Source organism: Ambystoma mexicanum, chromosome 10 (genome assembly GCF_040938575.1).
Source record: "Ambystoma mexicanum isolate Mex_15411 chromosome 10, UKY_AmexF1_1, whole genome shotgun sequence".
Taxonomy (NCBI): Eukaryota; Metazoa; Chordata; class Amphibia; order Caudata; family Ambystomatidae; genus Ambystoma; species Ambystoma mexicanum.
Window position 1 is genome coordinate 1,365,216,665 of NC_090932.1, and position 19,779 is coordinate 1,365,236,443.

General features: G+C 44.6%; 1 protein-coding gene across 1 annotated transcript in view; it reads right to left on the reverse strand.

Moving 5' to 3' along the window:
• MYO18B (myosin XVIIIB) overlaps nucleotides 1-19,779 on the reverse strand; it is a 1,784,667-nt gene that overhangs the window by 1,687,326 nt on the left and 77,562 nt on the right. Inside the window, exons 9-10 of the mRNA XM_069620271.1 lie at nucleotides 15,989-16,131; nucleotides 11,046-11,146 (exon numbers count right to left, since the gene is read on the reverse strand). Of these exons, the coding sequence (XP_069476372.1) occupies nucleotides 11,046-11,146; nucleotides 15,989-16,131 (244 nt within the window). The remainder of the gene's footprint in view (nucleotides 1-11,045; nucleotides 11,147-15,988; nucleotides 16,132-19,779) is intronic.

Below are 19,779 nucleotides of genomic sequence, written 5' to 3' on the forward strand. Positions count from 1 at the left end.
TTTTTTGCCACAATGCATTGGCTATCTCAAGTCTTCTGTAATAGGCCACTCCTGGCTTCAGTGGTGTTTTGCCTTCTGATGTCTGATACCAGAGTCCCTTGTCTGCAGGACTGTTTGAGGGGGCAGGCAGGAAAGGTCCATGTATTTCCAGGATGATAGGACACCTCTCCTGTGTGAACCTCATCTCCTGGGCTACTCCATTCCCCCACATGCTGAAGATTAAAGAAACACCAATCATTATTCCTACGATGTGTCTTCCCCCATTAGACTGGCAGAACCTCATTGGACACACTGACTCCCACCCTACCACCTGGGTGTATTGTCTGTTCTTCTGGAAAGGTGTCAAGCCTTCCTGGCAGAAAATACATGTAGCCTTAGGGCTGGGCTCAACAAGAGTGTCAAATGTTGTTGTCACAAGAAACTAGTTGATATAAAATGACATGAGGTGGTTTTGGTTTTTTATAACTGTATTTCCTTATTGGTACCTATGTGCAATTGGACATAGCTTTATATTTACAATTAACCACATTTCAACCACTCTTGGGGATACACAGTTTTATTTAATTTCAAACATGGGTTCCGGCAGTCAAAGGCAGTCAAATGCAGCCCATGGGTGTTCGAATACTTTGGATTTCAGCAGGCTATTTCATGAATGTGCATGTTACTCTAGGCTGTCATGTTGTCAACCCACATGGCAGTTGCTTGGGATGTAAATACAGCAACCAACAAAGAAAGCAGATGTGCACTATACTGTTTCAGCACACCGTGTCTTGATTAGCAGATCTCCCTTTCTAAGAGAGAAATAACAGCATAATTGGATGTAGTAATAATCGGTGCAGACAACAACATATTCATTTGTTTGCAAATGTAGAGAATTTCAAAGCCATCACAGGACCAAAAGGCGTACATTCTACATTCATTAAGCCAGACCAATTGGATTTGCCAATGATTGTGTGTGTGTTTTGGACAGCCCAATTTCCTATAAGAGGTTTCCAACCTGTGCTGTCCAAGCCCAGGGATGAAAATAATCAACCACGTGCATGTTTGGGTCTGAGTCTGGGCAGACCTAGTGTGGGTCACATGACTTGACAAATATTTCCAGCAAATGTTCATCGATTTCCATCTTCTTCTGTTTACTTACTATTCTATAGGGGAGCCACAGCACCATTGATATTGTGTTGGCCTTTGTTTTGCTCCCCCTTAACCTTTCACCCAACACATCCTAAATAAAAAATATAGGTGTTGAACCGTATTGATATGTTCAGAGTGTTCTGTTATCGTCTCCCCCAGTTTCTCTTGCATATCAAGAGCCAGGAGAAAGATCACTAGAGCCTGAAAGGAGGAGAGCATTAAACAATGGCACATCATCCGGTGATGGATTGCAGATAGGCATTTAGTACTAACAGAGTAAAGCTCAGGGTTAAAGGAGAGGTAGGAGAAGATGCTTTCATTATTAAAGACACAAAGAAGATATAAGAGTACAAAGAAGGAGAAGAGTGTGGAACGAAGGAAGGTGAAGTGTGTGAAGAGGAGGGGTCCAAGGACATAGTAGGGTCATCATTCACACATGTAAGTTTACCAGATGAATCCATGTCACTGAGTGCACCCTGATCCAGTTTCATGCTTTGTCTTTCATTAATCCATGTTATGCTATGGTATGTTATGTTGTTATTTATACCGCTGAACGCTGCCATTTTCTTGTCTCTATGTGCTTTGGCAGATCTGACAAAGGAGGAGCACTGGGCAGGTTTAGTTAGTGGGATGGAGAGGGAAAGTGCAAGAGAACTTTGTTGTGGTGTTGGTAGAATCACTTTGGAAAACACGGCCACGATGTGTTGAGTTTGGTTTTAGTCTGTATGGGTTTGGCTATGTTTGTTATGTATGAGGTGGTTTGTGTGTCTGTGGTTTCATTTTCTGTAATGCGTTGGGTTGATATGGGTGTTGCATGGTGTGTGCAGAGTGTGATGGTTTGAAGTTTCTGCCATGGTATAGGTATGTGTGTGTTTTGTTTGGTGGCTGAGAGTGAGCATGTACGAAACTGGGGAGTTTTTAGTAGGGTTAGGGTTAGTCTGTGTGATTCGCTTTGATGGTTGTGTTGGTTTGTCTGTGTTCACATCCTTGTATGGTGGAATGTATTAATTGCTTTGTATATTGGGGCTACCACAGTTTCGGTTCATTAAGTCTTGGGTGTTTTGCTCTTCGGTGTCTCTCCAAATGTTGTCGTTGGCTCATTCGCTTTGATGGAATTTCCCATTTACCTTGTTGAGTTAAAGAGTCATGTTTTTAGTAATTTTCAGAATTTTAGATGTTCTTCGGTTGTTCAAATTTCCTTAGGGAAATTTCTTTTTGCTGAATTGCACGAGAATGCAGAACCACTACATTTCAACTTTGAATGTTGTTTTGGTTCGAGGTGGATGCCATTGCTGGACCACAATGTTCAGTTTGTTTGTAGATGGATATTTTGTCTTGTACAAAATCTACCCCTTGCTTGTGGATGTCTCTGTGGGTAACAGAGGGTTTTTAAGAGAATTTGCATTTTGACTGATTGCCAGTGTCGGATTCTTATTGCTGGTGTGATGTGTTCTCTCTTAGTGAGTCTGACGATTAGTGTTACTATGCGTTCGGTATTCACTGTCGTTTTTTGATGAGCTGGTCCACAGCGCCAAGATAGGTGATGTTTGATTAGTCTATTCTTGACATGACGAGGGAGATGATGGCGTGAGTTATGTGTGAGAAGGTGAGTAAAGGTAGTATCTGCATGATTGTATGTAGGTAGGAGAAGCACTTCTTTATTACTGTGTTGACTTGTAATTCAAGTGTTAAATCATTGTCCATTAATATTCTGAGGTTGTTGACCACTTTGCAGGGTTTCGGTCCATTTCCCATTTCAGTACCGGTTGCTAAGGCTGTTGGTATCCACCCATTTGTTTATTTGCGTGTGGCAGTTGGTGATGGCTTGGTCTGGTTATCTAGTGTCGATTCATGTGTGTACTTGTGTATAGGCGCGTTATAAATGCCATGTCATATCATATCATGTCATCTGCATAGTTCTAGCAGGTGAGTCCATGTTTTTGATAACATTGATGAGTGGGGTCAGGTAGATGTTGAAGAGTAGTGGTGAGAGGGATGAGCTTTGTGAAGCTCTTCATGTTGTTGGGCGTGTCGCTGAGTTGAAGGGGTTCAGCCACACTGTGTCTGTTCTTTCAACAGGAAGGATTTTAAACATAGTAAAGCTGTGTTGGTGATTCCTATTTCTCCAAGTCTTTCAATGAGGGTTTTATGGTGGACTGTGTTGAAGGCTTCTGATAGGTCTAGTAGTATTAGTGCTGTGGAGCCAGCGTTGTAATTGTAGTTGTAATTGGTTATTTATAACATGCTTAATACCCAGAGGTTTCTAAGTGCAGACCCGGGGATCGAACCTGTGTTGCTCCATGTCTTCTTGCTTCCAAGGTGAGAGCGTTGCCCCTGGTCTATCCTCCCGTTCATTTTTACCTCAGGTTATGATGAACAGCAGGGCCGGCCTTAGAAGCCGCAGCGCCCCGGGCAGCAAATGAAAAATGAGACGCCCCTCCTCTCCCTTCACACGCCCCTAGTAATGTGGCAGGGGGTGGAGGGGAGCGCCAAATGTTTCAATAGGCACAGCAGGTGCAGACACCCTCTTGTTATTTAATGCGCTGCAGCGGAGAGCATTTAATTTCAATTGGGTGCTTGCCGCGCCTTCTCACTCCTCGCCAGCTCGGGGGGGAGACCCAGAAAGACTCTGGTGGTGGTCTAATGGCAGGGTGCCCTGGGCGGCCGCCCGGCCTGCCCTGCCCTAAGGCCGGCCCTGATGAACAGTAGAGCAGGCCTTTCTGTAAGAAGACAGGGGGCTTGGCATGACGGTTAGGATGACTTTTCAAGCTCAACTTTCTTCAGATGTAGGGAAGCTCAGTTAAACATATTTAGCTTCAGTAACACTATATTTAATAACATGTGACCGACGAGGGGTCACAAACTAGCCGGCAAATCATATCAAAGGTAATGGGTCAAACGCCATGGAGCAGTAATTATCTATATTCACAATGAATTCCAACTAGTTCTTTTCGTCCGGCTGGGGAAGAGGGGAGGGGTGCGGGGTGGGCTGCTGACTGTCACGCTGCTGTGAGAGGAGGGATGGGGGTTTTGGGCAAGCAGGCTCTGCTGACTCAGTGCAGCGTGTTCACCCACCCCCAGCCTCGGCGGCCATGCGCTATCGAAGCATCGATTCGCCTACTAATTGACTCAATTCAGCGCACGCCCCCCAGACTAATGAGACGCTGCTGAAGCAGCACCGCCAGACAAACATTTACTCCCAAACGCGCAAGTAAATGTATTGCAGACCCTTCGTTTACATAAGGCGTCCAGGCCCTGGAACAACGCCGCTGACCATCATCGCCGGGTCACCTGCTGCAAGCCTTGCCCCACACACTGCTTGCTCTCCCAACAAGTCCCTCTGCTCAGGCCACAGAGCTTCGCGCCTCGCCCTGTGCACGTGTCAGAAGAAAGCGTGCGGGGCGCGTGGTTCCGGGAAGACTCATTGCTGCACAAGGCAGGGTTCAGCTATCGAGTATGTATTTATTGCATCAAACTTATTGTAACAATCAAGGACCAAGCACAGGCCACGACGGGATTTACAGCAATGTGTGCCAATTAAGTTGTCCTCCTCTTCACACTGAGACCAGTGGATGTAACAGCCCTAGCGAGACACAACACGCAGTGATATGCGGCTATTATTGCAAATATGACAATGGCCATGCCAAGGCAACGACTCCCCCCCCCCCCACCACCTCCACGCCACCATGCTGGAGCAGTGCGGGGACGGCAGATGGATCTCTGCAGCTCTCCTGGAATGGAGGACACCCCAGAGGCAAAATAATGCTGGCCCAGACATCCGGCATTTTTTCATGGACATTGTGCGCCCTCTGCCGGAGAAATGTTTTATTTTGCAATTCACTTATCTGACAATGCGGAGAGTAATTAAAAAAGAACGAGTGCGTTGGTTATTTCAGTTCTCTCTTATTTGAAACATTTCACCTTTTATTTTGTAACGGTCTTACTTGCTGTACGCTCCTTGGGTTGTAATCAGAGAAATGTACGTGCAGACTGAACGCTGATTATCTGCAGGCTTTCTGCAGGCTTTCTGCAGCGTACACCTAGCCAATGGCCTATCCGGAATCAGGGCTCAAGTCGAGTTCACACGCAGGTCGACGGTGTCCCCACACTTTTTTCAGAGGGCACCTTGATGTGCTGATGCCACATTCAATTGGTATGTTAATGAGCCCCTGAACTTTTCTTTTAGGTCTTGGCCGCTGCCACTAGTTGTTGATATTGCATAGATCTGCACGCAAGGCCCGATTCAAGGAATTTTAGCACGGTTCGAAGTGACTGCGCTGCCGTAAAGTGACTTTAAACTGCCGACACAAAGCCTGATTCTTGGAACTGTGCCAAGTGTATTTTTTCTGTGCAAAGTCAGTGTAAGTGGTGCTTTTTGCAGTACAAAATGACTTTGCAATGCCTTTGCACTGCACAAATAGGCTTTTGCACAGCTCCATGAATCAGGGTTTGTGTTGGCAGTTCAAAGTCCCTTTTCAGCAGTGCAAAGCCGCTTTGAACCGTGCAAAAAAAAATCCATGAATCGGTCACTAAATGTGCATATGGCTACGTGCAGATGTGTCGAGTCTACTAAACCAAGGCAAAATGTTCAGCACCTACTGTACTTTCTGCCATAGCATACTTGCAAAATGCATGCAGCGGTATTAACATGTATCCCGGAGGACGCATAGTGTATTAAATTCATGTTTTGAAGTAGTGCTTCATCAGGCAAGTCTGGAAGCAGCGCTCTGGTATCAAGAGTTGCGGTCGATTTGACTGAATGGTGCTCCTTTTATAAACCAGAGACGCATGACAGGCACAGTCAACATGCCTGGATTTGAACCAGTTCAAGCACACAGTCAGCATGAAAGCAGGGCAGTCCATAGAGTGGAGCTCCGCTGTAAGTGCGTTAATCAGCTGAGCCGCCTAACCAGCTGCTGGGGACAGGAATACACATATAAACGGGTTAGTCAGAGGAAACCCATGTATCACCAGAATAAATAGGATCTAAAGAAGGACAAATGCAAATAACCAAAGTAACATCTATCCACCGCCGACTCAAATGGGTCTGATTTACAAAAGCGTTTTTCAAATGGGAAATCAGGCCTTTCCAACATAGCGCTGTGCTGCCTGTCTTCTTCTTGCTGATAGATGGTATCCGTCAGCAGTGATTTTCGGTTACCGAGGCTTGAGCCTCATTACTCCATCTTCTCGGGTTGAGTATGCAGTCGTGGGTGAGGATTCTTTTTGGTCTGTGTGGACTTGTCACAGTTGGTCTGGTTTCATGGGGTCTTCGCCGTGATGGTCCGTGGGTAGCGGTCGAAAGGGTTTGCAGTGGTGGCAGTGAGCCTTCTGATCAGTGGGTTCGGGTTCTGATCCAGCCCTTGGCAGAAGTTCTTACTCAGCTTCGCTAGATGTTCGGCCAACATCTTGATGTCCAGTTCTCTGTGAAGGCCAGCTATCCTTGTGAAGGTTGGAGCTCGAGACGATATCCACAGGGCCTTGTTCCGGACTATCTGAAGGCTCTCCCGGTGTCTCTCATGGCAGGTAGTAGCGCTTATAGCGCTTAGGACTGTGCCCGACCTTCCTGTCCTCACGATGTACCATTTATTATTAAGGTAAGGTTCCAAATAAAGGGATGCTCCGCGTGTTTGGTATCTGTGGAACTTTACCATGATACAGTAATCTTGTGCGCAACCCCATGGATGTAAATATGTTTTTTTAATCAATTGTACTGTTGTTGTTTTTAATGTTCTCTGTTTTTTTAATTGTTTTTTAAAATTATGTATTTATTCATTATAAGATAAACAATGAAACAGTAACAATCAGTGAAGAACAAAAAAAAACACATCACAACAAGCATTGAAATGTAATGAATCCGTGAAAAGCAATACATAGCATTGAAGTTGTTTCCCCAATGGAAAAACCCACCCCAAGCATCCCAAACCCACCCAAAAACAACACAAAACTCATTGGAACTAGTACATATTTAAGAACCTCTCCCAGATTTTCTCAAAATATTTTAGTTTTCCCTGTCTCTTGTAAATTACCTTTTCCATGCCTGCAAGATAATACATTTCCTCAATTCAATTTACAGACTGTGGTGCAATTTGAGTCTTCCAGCCCCGTAGAATCATTTTCTTGCAGATTGACGCCCCTCTGAATAGGAACTTGTTTTGTGATGAAGTGGATGTGAATATGTTGATATTAGATAATATAGCGGATCGCTTACTTGTGCTATTCGTCTGTTTGTGTCCCCACCTTCGATTGAATTGGAACGTTGTTACACGCCTGGTGCATCTCGCTGATATATTGGATTGCTTACAGTAACACACAGCGCCACACTTGCGAGGAAATATATGGTAATTTAGACAATTCTTTTCCTCTTGACTATTCGTCATTGATCGCACATTGATCATTGGTAATAAGAAGTGAATCCTTTTCCAAACGTATGATTGTTTATTTAAATATTCATTTTTATAGATATGCGATGGGTGAGTGCACCTGCCTAGAAATCAATTAGGTGAGTGGCTTGCTTGGCAAGGTTCACCTTGTTTCCTTGCAATGGTCAAGAATAGCCGTTTCTCTTCGCTTGACTTTCTATAAGAGGCACCAAGCTATGCTAAAAGGACCCTAGTAACACGCGGTTTTCCACATTTGATTTGTAGTTGGGATCCTGCACACAAGGGACCGTATGGTACACATAAGGGCATTTTTCCCCAATGCATATGTGGCTTTGAAGTGACACACTGCATGCTATACTATCCAATCAATTCATGAGTACTAATTGACATAGATGTTTGTTTCTATTTGCATTTCTTTTTTTGGGATTTGAAACACATGATGGAAATGTATCCTTTTTGTGTAATATATTTGAATATACATATTTTGAATCTGTTGGAATTGACACTGCACCCTGTTGCTGTTCTGGCTTTTTGTTCTGGCTTCTCACATGTGCATTTCCTTTATTATCAATATTGCATGGTGATATATGCCGTAATATATCTCAGTCCTTGAAGAAGAGCAGAGCTCGAAACACGTGTCGGCCTGTCTAAACAAGATGAACTTCGTGCATTTGCATTAAGCCAACACAAGGACAAACGCGCAGTGTGATTGTATCATTCAGTGTTTTTGTGACTGCAATAATATTCTGTCAGAGGACAAAGAATAGACAAGTATTAGAATTGCTTTAGATATTTTTGGAAAACCACTAGTTATCGCAGACTGTCTGCACCACTGCAGATGGGGGCACACCTTTGGCAAGTCTCGCCAAGGTCATGCTAAACCAAGACATCTGACTTGCTAGGTCAAATGCCCTCTCCATGAGACACAAAAGCAAGCTCAAAAGGACATTCAGCCTCCTTGACGCATAGCAGTGCTGTGCCCTTTGAACACCTAGGCCGGCGGTATTCAAACATTTTATAATGGAAATCCACCCGCTTTTGGAGTAGTGAGGGTGGTGTGATAAGAGGCCCCCAGCCCTCACTCTCAGTTTGGCCCAGAGCCATTTATAGGGGCAGGCAAAACAGACTACTTCACGGTGTTGAGGGTGAGTAGGGGGTACCGCACAGGCAGGTGTGAATCAGTCCCCCGCACCATGTAGAGCATGACAGTTTTTTTTTATTTGTGCCACTCCCACTGTGAAGTTTCCCCATGCATCCGTCTTGCTAGGCCTTAGCGCTATCACAGACCACTTGAGACATGTGCATTGCATATGTTTGGATGGCGACTACAAACCTTGAAGCAATTTGCAATGTAGGCCTTATTATTTGAATCACCCAGCGAATGCAGCATGAAACCCGAATCTCCCAGGTGCAAAGCGGTCACTTAACCTTGGTGCTACCAGTCTTTTCAGGTAGAGATCGACCGGTTCTCTATCTAATTTACACCTGACAGCGGACCAAAGACAGAAGCCTGCTTTGATCTGCAGTGTCCCCTTTCTGCCTTTCTCACATGCAAATGCAGCTTTTGACTTTCTAAATGCCTTAAACTTTAGAGACCAAAGCCAGCGCTGGCCAAGTTGGTAGGTGAGTGGGCTTTAGTGGGTAATAATGATATAAGGGGATAGGGTGGGGGGTTCAGATGGGGGTTGGATTGGGTGGGGGCTTTGGGGGCTTTCCCCCGCATATATATCCTAAATGGCCGTTTAAATTTGGTCAATTGTGCAGAAGGTCAATTGTCATTCGAACAATTCGTATACAACCTGTTAGAGACCTGAGATAATGGTGCAGCTTGATACATCCAGCGGGAGTTCAGGGTTCCAGCTGCAGTGCTGTATGTTTCCAACAGGGCTTTCACAACTACCCAGATCACAGAGATCGGGCAGCAAGGTACTGCAGTTGGTTGAATACAAAGAGTTTTTGCTGAAAGCAACTAGAACAATGGACTTGGTGAGACAAATGCGAAATATCCCATAATACAATATGAATTGTTCATGAGGAATGCACAGGAGCCAACCATTCTCTCCGTGTCAGTGACGAGACGGAGACATGGCTGAAAGACCAGTTTCAGATTAAAGATAGCATGATCCTTTGGAAGGGGTGGAGTGAGAGGGAGATTCAATACCTGGACCAATTTGAATAGTTGTGTACATACATCTGGGGAAAATAATATTACCAATATGTTCTACTTGGACAATGGGCCTCATTACACGGAAGGTGGTAACCATGGCGCTATTAGCACCATGGTTGCCGCCGGTAATTTACCGATCCCGCCATGGTGAATGGCGGAATTACCGCCCCATTCCAAGGTTGGCGGGGCCGTAATTCCCCATTCACCACTGGCCCTTCCCCATTCCCATTTGAGCCCCCATAGGGCTCAATGGGGAAGGTGGCAATTACGGTACCACAAATTGCGGTACCGTGATTACCTCCAAGGTCCCTTTGCGGGTCCCGTCCTTAACGGCTAGTAAAACCAGTCGTTAAGGTAGGGACCAGCAAAGGGACCTCGTAGTAGGGCAGTAAGGGATTACCGGCACTGGTGCCCTTACCGGTGCCGGTAATCCCTTACCGCCATCCGTGTAATGAGGCCCAATGTCTCACAGAGGTGAATCTTACAAATCTAGAGAATCCTTTTTTGATAAAAACATATGCATGATTTGGTGAAGGGAGCAGAGCTTGTTCCTGCAGTAGAAGGAATATATGATGCTGTATGAGCTTATAAAACAATGGACGAAATGAGTTGCACTGGGACACTGAGAGGACGTTTCTAGTCTCACGGTGCAAGGGAGCCAGAGATAGAAGGCATCTTTTACGCAAGCTCCTCCATAAAGCTGGCCGGTCAGTGGGAACCATGGCTGACTGGCATATATCATAATAGCATGCCTGGAGATTGCGAGCGTCTAGTTTAAATGTCTACAAACCAGTATACATGTTGTGGTTATTCCAATAAAGTGGTTACATGGAAAGGCTAGTAACCCTGAACTTTAAGGGGAGGAGGGATGTAGAATGTATGGCTCAGTGGTCGAAATGGAGAGACATCCAGGAGAAAAATAATGAGCAATTTAGAAAAATGATAGACGATTTTCCCTGAAGAACCTAGATTTATGGAAACAATGTTGCATTTGCAAATCCTTTCATGGAAGAAACCAAGATCTTGGAGGAATATTTGGACAGTTGGCTTAATGTGACTAACAGAAATGTTCTCTTTTACTCGCATCAACACAATTATTGTGCTAATGGTCATATATGTCAACATGGGATATTTAAATGGCAACACAAAAGAAAAATCACTTCCTGAGATTGTAATTGCGTGACAAAGATCATTCCTGCACCCTTCCAAGGAAATTCCGATAATTCTTTAGTCATTCGGGTAGCATGCAACTGAAGATACTGCCGTACATGCATAGGTGGACAACCAATGGATTGTCAATTTCTCAATGACCCATGTTAATTACAGCTCATTTAGCTGTGAAATCGAAGAATGCATCACTGTACCTGAGCTCCATGTCAACCCCTGCCAACATATAGGCAAAGACGTGGAAATTACTTTCTCCTTCTGGTTGTTGTGCAACACGAATTCTTTCCAAGAGCATGGTCTGAAAAAATAAATTAGATTTCAAATCTCGCTCTTGCACATGTGACTCTCTAAAATAGACGTTATCTGGAGATTCTAGGTTAAATGCAAAGAAAAGTACATGCTGTTTAGCAAATCAAAATTCTTCATAGCATATTCATTCTACAGTAGCAGTGCATTTTATGCTTGTCGTTGGCTCTGCTCTCTCTAACCTTATACAAGCGTTGGTCCCAGTTTTCTCCACAACAGTCTCATGTTCAGCTATGAGATGGCATAGATTGTCACAGGGGAGAGTTCCTGACTACCATTGAGCTCTTAAATTGTCTCGGCCAGTCAGATATATCTTCCGTACTATCACACCTCTCTCTCTCTCTCTTGCTATCCCATCTCTGTGTCTCTATATCATGCTATTTCCCGCTGTCTTTGTCTCACACTTTCTATTGTCTTGTTGAGTGAATCTATGGGTAGACACCAGGCCACTAGCTCCTTTGGGGGGAACTGTTACTTAACATCTCACCCTAGGAGATGGTGAGACAGTTACACGTCCGCATACTGTGCTGAAAGGGACCAGGCAGGAAACTTGACCATGATGAAATGTAGATACAATTGAGATAATACAAATCCAGAGAAGATAATTTAACCCTTGCCAACTTCACATTCACATGGGCAGCAAATGTCAAAGCAGAAATATCCTCAATGTAGTTTAAGGTTTGCAAGATATCTGTGGTTTGAATTCAGTATGTGACACAGCATACATGAAGAGAGAAACTTAGAGGGGGTCCTTGAATGATGGCAAGATGTGCGTGATGTCTATTCAACTTTAAGATTGTGGTGTTCTTTAATGTAATGCTTTTCATTAGCAATTTGGATGCAAAATTGAGGGTTATAGGTCAAAGTATTGAATCAAAAGGATAGAATGACAAAAGGCTCGAGTCAAAAGGACCGAAAACAAAAGGTTCCCCCCGTTTTTGTGGTAAAAACCACTTTTTGTACCTAAACGGAAACCCCCCCAAAAATACATAATAAAAAAAAATGTGAACCTTTTGTTTTCGATCCTATTGACTCTCACCTTTTGCATTCAAACCTTTTGTATTTGATCCTTTGACTGGACACCAAATTTGAGGGCATGGCATTAACGATGGCTGCCTATGTGTGCCCAATTAAAATATTTCTTGTTTAAAAGAATCCACTTCTGGAAATGGTATAATGCCTTTTAATGCCAATGGAATACTGATGTGCCTGCCTTTCACTTGGACTCCAGTTAAAGTCTGATCTTGCACCTAGAACCTCAAGTGTACTAAGACATTGGAATGACTAAAGATACTTGATGGCAAAACCTTGGAAGCAAGAGGCATTGCGGGTAACATAGTAGGTAAGGAGGGGGGAAGGTTTCAATATGTGGTATGGCAAGCATTGAGCATGGGAGTGAAATGTGATGTGGGAGCACAAGGAGTCTAGGTGGCGCTTAGGTATTGACTAAAGAGTATGGGCTTGAGTTCCTTTCTGAACTGAACGAGCATGTGCACGGTCTGCATTGCCAATGGGAAACGTGATGGTGTTTAAGGAGGGGAGGAAGTGTTACAAGAGAAGGCTGGTTTCCTTTCTTTTTTTCTCTGGCATGCCGGCTTTTTCTCAAGCATGGTGACAGTCTGGCTCCTGGAGGAGCACAGCCCACCGAGCCACAGCGCTTGGCAGCAAGGTAAGCAGTTCAGCAAGTGGTTGGTGCCTTATGGGTGTTTTGTGCAGTCAAAGAGTATGTTGGTTGGAAGGGGCAGAAAGGAAACCTCCTTTAGGATAGCAGAAATGTGGATGAATGCCTTGTTTCCCGTTATGAGACATGCAGGGCCATGTGCATCGCTGTAATGTCGGCGAGGAGGGCATTTAACCAATCGATGTGGAGGATTACCAGGGCCAGAGCTGTGTTTCTGATGTAAACGTGTGGAAGGAAGGGTTTTATGTTATGGAGCAGGGTTAGCAGGTACCAGGCAATTTGGACATTTTTGTTTATATGTTATTGGAAGATGAAAGTGCCGTCCATAGAGAACACAAGTGATTTGGAAATTGGGGCCAGGTGAGGATTAAAGCCACCAACGTGCATATTGTTTAGCCATTGAATGGGATCCTGCTTAGATGTGTGGACGAGGAGTACACATTCCGTCTTTGTGGGATTGAGCTTCAGGCATGTTGTTGTCATCCAGGATTAGACGGAGTCAGGGCAATTCCTGATGAAATATTCCTGGTTCCACCCTCTCACTTTCTTCCTCATGCCCTACTTCCATATACAATAATGCCTTGACTGTCTGATCCAGACAATCTATTAATGGCCATTGGTCAGTAAGTACCAGCTGATCTGAACAATATATGAATGAACACACTGTATCACACATCTATGCTAGATCCAGTGCACCAAAGAGTGTGGGCACATCCACTGGAATGTGGCCAAACATCCCGCATTGAAAAGGTGTCCCCCCTTTTTTAACCCTGAGCTTCTTAATTCATGACTCTCCCCCCGACCTCAGAGCAGACTTTGTTTGTGGCACTCTGAGCAGAAGTAACACCATGTTGCATGTTACAAAATCACATATGCATACGTATGCAAACTATGAACAAGCGTGTTGTTTAATTGGTCATCAATCTGATAATCCAATGTGCCCATCCACATGTGGGGATCTCTTTAAGAACAAAAAGTGGAGGTGTGGCTGTCCACACAAGCCCCTCGCCACTGCTTGTCTAATACTCTCTGGCAGTTAGTTCTTAAAATTATTGATAAAAAGGCTCCAGAAATATATATGCATGTAGAAATAATAATTATGTACAGGTTTTGGGAAACGCAGAGCCAACCTGGGAAGAATGCAATGTTGGTCAATTTCACGAAAACGAGGGCTTATTTCAACCATACTAATGAAGGCAGCACCTGGTCCGCAGAGGCTGTAACACAACGCAGCCTAAACTAATACTAAAAAACCTCTGATCTTGGTGCGCCAATGTCAATCTGTATAGACATGGAACACTATGAAACGTGTTATTTATCATATTGGTTAATAGCTCTCACAAACAGTGCTCATCTTCACTCTAAGAACGTGGGCATGTACCCACAAACGCCTGGTGCCAACATCTACCTACTCGTGCACGTGCAACATGTTTCGCCTTGTGCGGGCTTTGTCTGAGCTTAGCTGCAAAACTGAAAATATGAACAAGATGAATAGTCTTGTATATTAATCACACATCATCCAGCCTGTCGTGGGTTATTGGCTTCTTAGATGCCACCTCTCTATCAATTCCCTTTGTAATGTTTGCTACTATTGTGCAGTGTGTTCTTCGTTATGATCGTTAGCACTGAAAAATACCCTTAATTCTGTCATTCGAATCTCGAAGTGCCCATATATGTTAATAAATCGCCTTATAATGTTCGCTGCTATTGTGCAGTACTTTGCCGGATTAGAATGCGCGTGCCAAATAAATGCCCTTGAATGGGCCGTTCGAGTCTTGAAGCTCAGACAGATGTGAATAATTCAAGTTGAAGTTCTTTCGAAATGGGGCGGCATTCCGCGTGGTGGCTCCCATTCAAGGGTATTTATTTTGGCACGCACGATCTAAACACACAAAGTACTGCACAATAGCAGCGAACCTTACAAGCAGAATTGATACAGATGTGGCATCTAGAAAGCCAATAACCCATGGTTTGGCCACCAGCCAATTGGGGATGCATGCCTACGTTCTTACGGTCCGGATGTACACTATCTCTGAGAGTTATTAAACCAATATGATAAATAAGACATTTCTTAGTTTTATATGTCTATAAGGATTTAAATTGGCCCACCGAGCACATGTACATATAGGCAATCTTTATTTTCCAATTGAATTGCTTATTTATTGCATTTCTTCTTGTGAATAGTTGTGGAATAAACCCTCCTTCATGTGTTCACAAAAAGCTCTAGCAAGGCCGCATCAGCTGACGGCCCATTGTGTTCAAACATGATCTGCCCTGGGAGCAGAGGAGATCACGGACTCACGCGCAGGAATCAGCAGAACCATGACCTGTACACTAGCAAGGTGGGACTAGTGTTTGAACTCTAGAAATGTGCTCTCCTCTGCAGGATGTTCGAGACCGGCCACTGATTCTCTTTACGAATGAACAGGGCTATGGTCAAGGGTGCTTTGGAAGAATCACTGCCTTGTCCGTTCATGAATTTAAACAGTCCAATGTTCTCTAATCCTAGGCAGCCTTTGGCTCATACATGAAAGCCAGTTGCTACCATTTGCTAACTCAGCTAGCAGTAGCCTAGGGTAGACTGAGTCCTTAGTATCCTGGATACAAATATTTCATTTAAGTGCCGTATATCTACAAACATGCATCCAAGTAAAACCGAAAAGAAATACGGGACCCTATATTATAGGTTGGGATTTTTTATTTTTTATTTGAGTGGTCTCTTCCCCAAGCCCCCCAAATATACAGTTTTTTTACCCTCCCCCCAACTACCTCCACCCCTTTTAATCCCTTAATCCACCCCCTTATACACTTTAACAAAAAATTAGACTCTTGTCGTTATTCAGGTGTCACTGAAAATGTTTGTCGTTATTTATTTTTCGTAATTAACACTGCATACCATAGATTGCAGTTGAATAAAGGTGAACACCACCTAATTACTACAACTCTTGATGGACACCAAGAAGGGGGTCTAACACAAATGTACATTAGTAATAAAACATATGTATGACGTTTCGCCTGACTGAAAACAGCATCATGGTGGGAGGCGTAGCCAGCTGCTGGTTTTTATCTGACTCACATCTGTTGTGTACTGCAATGTAAGTGCCAACAATGGCGGTACCACCTGACTCCCTTAATTGTGAGCTTGATTTGTACCTGGAGATGGGCCGCTGTGACCCGGCCAACGGCGTTGAAGTCGAGGGACGTGACCATGGAGAATCGTGTTGAATGGCTGCCTTGGCTCGTTGATACAGTGCCAAAGGCTTTTAAAACTGTAAACATCGCTTGAATCTTCTCCACTATCGAAAAACAAAATCAATTGTACAACAGTCAGTAATTTTGCTTCGGCAAACAAAGTCCTACATTTATTTAGCACAATGTAAAATGGTATGACATTTAGTGACATATTTACCCCAGAAATCAGATTTATAAAAGTCCAGTCTATGCAGAAGATCTGCAAGTCTCCTTGGAGAATCCTACCACATCCTTGCCCGTTTCTTAGATGAAATTGTGCACAACTCAAAGGCTGCAGGATACAAGTTCAGTTTAGAAAAAACAGAAGACTTCCCCTTAAATAATCTCTGCCGTAAACCTCATATTGTAGAGCTTGGGCATGCGATTCGCCCTACAAGCTGAACACAGAACATATCAAAAATAAAATGACTACCTTAATGAGTAAATGGTCCCCGCTCCTTCTTTCTTGGTGTGGACAGCCAGAATCTATCAAAATATGTATCTCTCCAGTAATACTGTATGGAATGTCCCTCTACCTTTTTTGTTAGAAGATAAACAAGACCCCGACCATGTTCCTATGGACCAGAATCCCGATCAGTAGACTGCACTTTTCTCCATCAAAAGGAGGAGTTGGAGTGCCGCATTTTGAAAGATATTCCGAATAATTTGTCATCAAAGAAGGCATAAGGTGGATCTCAGACACCACCCAAAACCTTCCCCATGTCTGCCTGGCCCTACAAACGCTTCGAGCAGGAAATATCCCGAATATTAGATCTAAACCATCCTTTCCAGGAGAAGGTCCCCGTCTGGGACTTGCATGTGGGATGATTTGTTTTCTGAAAATGTTGCCAAAATGTGAGGAAACATTTTAAACCTGTGTAATTTCCCTGCAGATGTGGTGCCGAGTCCTAGTTGGTGCCAGTCTGCGCGTGGACAAGTGAGAAACCAGCACGTGTGTTGCTATTATTGCGAATCAGAAGGTTCTACAAGCATTGCTATGTGTGGCGCTAGATTGCATTGTTTACCCATGGCCACTTCTCTAGCCAGACCCATTTCCATTATGGAAACTGGGGGTAAGTAGAGGTCCACCCCCTTCTGCCTTGAGCTTCTGAGCTTGCATTTGCTTTTTGTACGGATTGCACACATCCTAGCCGGCTCTTTCCTGCAGAGCGCGAATGCATTTACATGCACAGAAAAGCTGTGACATTGTGCTCCAATGTAGCTTGGTTAGTGGGCAATTAATGGGGTGCATTTGATATTGTTCATTCTGGTAATGTCACAGTTGTCCTGTAACTCTGTCTGCCAAGCCATGCGAGGAAGGCTGACGATGCTCAAGGTTTTTGGCATACGTGAGAGCCCAGTCGGGTCACTTGTTGCCCCTGAAGGTTGTAATTTGGAGGCATACAGTAGATGTGGTGACCGAAGGAGCCTCTGCAATCTGTTTCAGGTGTGGTCTTTTTAAAGGGATGACATGTCATCCTGCCCATACCTTAGCCCTGGTGATCTAGAGGCAGGGCCTGCAGAGGCCATACATATGCATAGGGTTAAAAAGCAGTTCCTAGAAACCACTGGAAAGAAAATGCTGCTTCCTGTGCAGTGGGGTCTCAGTAGGTCTTAGAATGGCACAACATGCCAGCTGGTTTCGTGAACACAGAACTGGTGCAAATGATAAGGATTGCAGGCATAGCAGTCATCACATAAGAATCCGATGGGCAATGGTCATGTCCGAATATTGCCGCTTCATAAAGTGCAAGCATTTTAAGCTCCTTTTTGTTTAATTTGATGAGCCACAGGTGAGAGAGGATCTCCTTACTTAGTTCAGGTTACATATAACAGGTTCAGGTTCAGAAGGGACACAGGTAAGTCATATCTTGAAGGAACACATCCACCTGCCCCCTCTATCCAAGTCCACTATCGCTCCAACTGACACTCCTGGAATGCCCAGCACACAACACACTCTCAGACTCAGGCACTCATCACATTCCAAGGTATACTGCAACAGGAGGGGAGACAGATCAAGTCACAACACAGGCAGATTAGGACACAACTCATCTCCCCCCTTTGGCCAAACAAGACACGCATCCAGCAAGGATATACACCTGCAACCCGGCACACGTACACCCTTATCACCAAAATGACACAACTGGAGGAACACACAACAAAGACCCTCACACACCACTTGACTACCACTCAGGGAGAAAGGCTCCCAGGACCTGCAGAACGAGAACTGTCCTCACAAACCAGTGGGACGAACTGCACCAACCAAACCAACACTGTCCTCGCACTGGTGGAACAATCTAAACCAACCAGTGCTCACTTCTCTTTTCTACTGAGAGGAGGAGTGGCACTCAGCAACCATTTTAAACACCACACCTTACACTCAAAAGTTGGGCTCCAAGCCCCACAACCCAAACTCTACGTCACACCTCCAAAGCAAACTCACCAAAATCCGGGCGCACAGCGCCCCAAGCAACTGTCAGGTCCTCTCCAAGGAAACAAAACCAGAGGGAGGCCCACCCATAACACCATCAGTGTCAACAGGTTCAGTGCCCAGTCATCAATGGACTAAGCACAATTAAAACACCAGGGCGGAAACCCCAGTGACTAAACTGCAAAGTGTCCAACACCCATAACATTAAATAACCAGTGGGTGCCCAACACCCCTTTACTCACCGCTGGGTGCCCAACACCCCAACAACAATAACTAGCGGGTGTCGGACACGTCCCCTATTCACATGGCAAGTAAGCACACCAAAACACACCAAAACACATGGTACCAAAACACATGGTAAATGAGGACACTTCCTGGTCTTCTCAAGTCCATGCCCTGAGCTTAAAGTCCACACAATGCTTGTTGTTCCTGAAAAAGAAACGTTAACCCAACACATTGAAACCACAGTTCTGTTCCTATCTCCTAACTAACAGATGGAACGTGTCCCTTTCTCACCATTCGGTGTCAACGCACTCTCAAACATGCAACTACCAACAGATAACAAGAAACCAGAAAATGCTGAAGAGGCATCACATCACAAATGATCTGCCACTAATGTCTGAGGAACATTGAACAGTAAACCATAAGCACTATTGCTCGTGGTACTTCACAGACAATTGCTTAAAGAAGGCTACAACATCTAGATCTAGTTCCTCGAGTACCATGCGTTACCTCCTTTCTAGACTGCCCAAAAGCAAACCCACACACACAGAAAAAGCCACAAAGTTAGTTCCAATGGGCAAGTGCTTCTCCCTTTGCAGATATGTATGAATGACACAAAACAGCATCTTTGGAACGGTACCTTTCATTCGTGCCACTTGGCATGCCCACAAATTGACCAGTGCCCAGGCCGACCTCCCGAAATTGACATCTTAGAACCTGATGCCACTGAACTTCCTCCCACAACCCTCCATGTGCCGAGCTCTCCTTGCTGTCATCGGAGCTCTCAAAGGTGACTAAGCGCCTCTTAGCACTGCTGGGTCCCGGCATCTACACAACAACATTGTTTGACAAACTCACGGCACCCAGTTCACCCTCCGAAATCGAACGCTTCCTGGAAGATGCAAAACATTGACCCACATCAGAGAAAGGCACCCGCGGAATGTGCAAAGACGCCACGTCTCGCACCGAAATTGGGCGTGAGGCTGATGTCATCTTTCGGTGTATGAACTCCACGGAGCGCAGAGCTCTGCTCCGGTCCAACGCTGCACCACAGAGAACC